Source organism: Mizuhopecten yessoensis, unplaced genomic scaffold (assembly GCF_002113885.1).
Source record: "Mizuhopecten yessoensis strain PY_sf001 unplaced genomic scaffold, ASM211388v2 scaffold715493, whole genome shotgun sequence".
NCBI lineage: Eukaryota > Metazoa > Mollusca > Bivalvia > Pectinida > Pectinidae > Mizuhopecten > Mizuhopecten yessoensis.
In genome coordinates this window covers 1-4,723 of record NW_018479645.1, presented here as the reverse complement: position 1 = coordinate 4,723, position 4,723 = coordinate 1, and the positions used below count along the sequence as shown (strand labels likewise).

Genomic DNA, 4,723 nt, shown 5'->3' with positions numbered 1-4,723 from the left:
GGGGGGGGGGGGGGGGGGGGGGGGTGGTATATAAAAGGGCTGACACTCCAGTGTTGGGGGTATATACAAGGGCTGACACTCCAGTGGGGGGGTACTGGTATATAAAAAGACACTTTAAGCAAAACCTGAACGATCACCTTTTCAGTTCTCTTCCATAAATATTTGTCATATTTTCATGAAGTTTGGTGGTTATCATGAGTTTGAGATGGGGATCAGAATTATTGAAAGAGATGCGACTGAACAACCCCCTCCCACCGGGACCAAAGGGATGGACCAAAACTTTCAAAAGACTTTCCAATGAGCACTTCTTGTACAGGTTAATGTTTTAGTCCAACTAATAAGTTGTTATTTTCAATGTTTTCCTAAAGATCAGACCTTGATTGAAACTCTATACAATGGGAAACTTGACTCCTGAAAGTTTAATTCATATTGAAAATCCAGAATTTGTCGTTAGTTCGACGCATCAAGAAGTAAGAATATTCAAAGTTTGATTAATGGAAGTTTGTCTGTACTAGCTTGAATATTGATTGGTACTATTCAATATGGCATATTGTGACTGTATATTACATAAAATGTTGGTAAAATCAGTGATTTTAGGGTCACAGATATTTTAGTCATGGATTCAAGCTTTTCTTGTGTGACTAGCCCACATTTGGAGAATCCACTCTTAGTAATGGGACGAAACAATATTTTGAAAATTATGAGTTTGAAAAACATCCTACAAATAAATCAATGTGAAATTAACTCCCTAGCTACATTAACTCTCTATCTACATTAACTCTCTATCTACATTAACTCTATAGCTACATTAACTCTATAGCTACATTAACTATAGCTACATTAACTCTATAGCTACATTAACTCTATAGCTACATTAACTCTCTAGCTACATTAACTCTCTAGTTACATTAACTCTATAGCTACATTAACTATGGCTACATTAACTCTCTAGCTACACAAACTCTCTAGCTACATTAACTCTCTATCTACATTAACTCTCTAGCTACATTAACTCTCTATCTACATTAACTCTCTAGCTACACAAACTCTCTAGCTACATTAACTCTCTAGCTACATTAACTCTATAGCTACATTAACTCTATAGCTACATTAACTCTATAGCTACATTAACTCTCTAGCTACTTTCAATCTATAGCTACTTTAACTCTCTATCTACATTATCTCTCTAGCTACATTAACTCTCCTACATTAACTCTATAGCTACATTAACTCTCTATCTACATTATCTCTCTAGCTACATTAACTCTCCTACACTAACTTTCTAGCTACATTAACTCTATAGCTACATTTACTCTCTAGCTACATTAACTCTCTAGCTACATTAACTCCCTAGCTATATTAACTCTCTAGCTACATTAACTCTCTAGCTACAGTAACTCTATAGCTACATTAACTCTATAGCTACATTAACTCTATAGCTACATTAACTATAGCTACATTAACTCTCTAGCTACATTAACTATCTATCTACATTAACTCTATAGCTACATAAACTCTCTATCTACATTAACTCTATAGCTACATTAACTCTCTATCTACATTAACTCTTTAGCTACATTATCTCTCTAGCTACATTATCTCTCTAGCTACATTATCTCTCTAGCTACATTAACTATCTAGCTACATTAACCCTCTAGCTACATTAACTCTCTCTAGCTACATTAACTCTCTAGCTATATTAACTCTATAGCTACATTAACTCTCTAGCTACATTTACTCTCTAGCTATATTAACTCTCTATCTACATTAACTCTATAGCTACATATATGTTATTCACTATTATAGTAACTGTTTAAGTGCTCTCCATTTATATTTCAGAAAATTTCTAACTTGTAACTGTAGACATCCGGGATGCCATACGAACTTGAGAAAGAGAATGGACCGGACACTCTCCTGGACATGTGTGTCAGTTACTGCATGAACAATATGACTATCCTGATCCAAGCTGGTGAGGAGTCTGGACCTTGGGATAGCTCATTTCAGAGGTTACGACCTGGCTTGAATTTCCCCACAACCATCAGTGATAATCTGTTCAACTACCTGACACGAAACGTGAGCGAGTCATGGAACTCCCAATGTCAGGACCTAATACCTGTATTCAGTGATACAGAAAAAACGCCGCTGACAAAAGTCGTAATTCGACAACAGCTGGACCTTTCTGAGCCAGGCTCACAGTCCCTGTTCCGCCATCCTCTTAATCACTTAGAACTGACATGTTGTAGTTTCTGCGATGTTTTCAGCTATGAGATATTTCAGCTGATCAAGAAACTAAGGAACTCTATGAGAGCTTTGAAGCTATGGGCTAAGCCCAACTGTCCGAGGTGTGGCAGTATGTCTACCACAGAAAGTGTGAATAAACTTACAAGGAACCACGAATCCAGAGACAGTTTGGTACCACTAGTATCAAGCAATATTGCAAACATCCGCCTTCTAAGTATTCAGAATTTTAAACACCGAGAATTTACAGAAACACCCACCATGTTAAATTCCCTGATTGAGCCCCTCCAAAACTTGTGTCACCTAAATCTGACCGGGTGTGGAATCACAGAACAGGATCTAGACTGCATTGTTGCTCTGCCAAAGATCACATTCCTTGTCTTGTCAGGAATTCATTTTGACGATATACATGAAGGATTTGTGAAACTTGGAAAAGCTACCAAATTAAAGTAAGGATAAATATTGTGTTATTGAGACTATTGTACTGCCGTAGTTTTGATCAAACTTTTGAAATCTTTATAGTCTGTCTTAATGTTACCATACTGTAAAATGGTTCTTAAACAACAATCATCTGTGCAAACCCAATATCAGCAAATATTGATTTTAACATATATTTAATGTGAAAGAGTCAGCTTTTTATTCAAAGATGTAATAGATTATTATCTTGTTTAACTAAGTTATCAATATTATAATATTGAAGTGTAAGTATATCAATATTGTAAGTATATTAATATTGTAAGTATATCAATATTATAAGCTCACCTGGCACGAAGTGCAAAGTGAGCTTATGCCGTGGCCCGTCGTCCGTCCGTCGTCCGTCGTCAATATTTCATTTTAAACGACTTCTTCTCAGTAACCAAAAGGCCTAGGGTGATGATATTTGGCCAGAAGCATGCTTGGATGAAGGGCTACCAAGATTTTTCAGAATAAATGACCTTCATCAATTTTCAAGGTCACAGGGGTCAAATATGTTAAAAATTTTAAACAACTTCTTCTGAATGACCAAGAGGCTTAGGATGATGATATTTGGCCAGTAACATGCTTGGATGAAGGGCTTCCAAGTTTGTTCAAATAAATGACCTTTTCTTATATTCAAGGTCACAGGGGTCAAATATGTTAAAATATTTTAAACAACTTCTTCTGAATAACCGAGAGACCTAGGGTGATGATATTTGGCCAGTAACATGCTTGGATGAAGGGCTTCCAAGTTTGTCCAAATAAATGACCTTGCCTTATATTCAAGGTCACAGGGGTCAAATATGTTAAAATATTTTAAACAACTTCTTCTGAATAACCGAGAGACCTAGGGTGATGATATTTGGCCAGTAACATGCTGGGATGAAGGGCTACCAAGTTTGTTCAAATAAATGACCTTGACCTATATCCAAGGTCACAGGGGTCAAATATGTTTAAAACCTTTAAACAACTTTTTCTGAATAACCGAGAGGCCTAGGATGATGATATTTGGGCAGTAATATGCTGGGATGAAGGGCTACCACGTTTGTTCAAATAAATGACCTTGACTTATATTCAAGGTCACAGAGGGCAAATACGTTTTAAACATTAAACAACTTCTTCTTAATAACCAATATGCCTAGGGTGATGATATTTGGCTAGTAGCATGCTGGGATGAAGGGCTATAAAGTTTGTTCAAATGAATGACCTTCATCTATTTTCAAGGTCACAGGGTCAAATATGTTCTAAACCTTTAAACATCTTCTGAATAACCAAGAGGCCTAGGATAATGCCAGTAACATGCTGGGATGAAGGACTACCAAGTTCAAATGAATGACCTTGACATATATATTTTAAGGTCACAGGGGTCAAATATGTTTAAAACCATTGAATGACTTCTTCTTAATAAGCAAAAGGCCAAGGGTGATGATATTTGGCCATTGACATGCTGGGATGAAGGACTACCAAGTGAATGACCTTCGCCCATATTCAAGGTCACAGTGATCAATATTTGTTTAAATCTTTAAATGATTTGTTCTGTATAACCAAAAGGTCCAGGGTAATGATATTTTTCCAGAAGCAAGTTTATCAATATTATAATATTTTGTGTAAGTGTATCCTGTAGCTGAAGCTGACAGTGAAGTCCTGACAACTCAGTATGAAGTCTGTGATATAGAACACGTCTAAGTTTGTTGTTTCAGATACCTCGACATCTCTAGTAGTTCCCAGGAGCCTAAGATATACCCCAATGCTGTGGAGAATATGACAGCTCTTCTACAACACTTGTCATACCTCACCTCTCTGGATATCTCAGGCACCAATCTTCCTGGTAACCGGCTGCATGAAAGTGTATCACACAGGCTAGAACCCAGCAGCAGGGAGGAAGGAGGCATGTAGGTAGTCCTGTGTTTAATGTTCTATTACACCCCTACTATCAGGATATACTAGAATGTAGTGTTAGTCCTGTGTTTAATGTATATTACATCCCTACTATCAGGATATACTAGAATGTCGTGGTAGTCCTGTGTTT

At 36.9% G+C, this 4,723-nt stretch overlaps 1 protein-coding gene across 1 annotated transcript in view; it reads left to right on the top strand.

The window, feature by feature from the left end:
- Window positions 1–4,586, top strand: part of LOC110441105 (protein zer-1 homolog) — a gene marked incomplete at its 3' end in the record, with an annotated part of 14,755 nt that extends 10,169 nt beyond the window's left edge. Inside the window, exons 2-3 of the mRNA XM_021484206.1 lie at window positions 1,864–2,687; window positions 4,395–4,586. Coding sequence (XP_021339881.1) covers window positions 1,873–2,687; window positions 4,395–4,586 — 1,007 coding nt within the window. The remainder of the gene's footprint in view (window positions 1–1,863; window positions 2,688–4,394) is intronic.
- Between the last annotated feature and the right edge of the window lie 137 nt (window positions 4,587–4,723).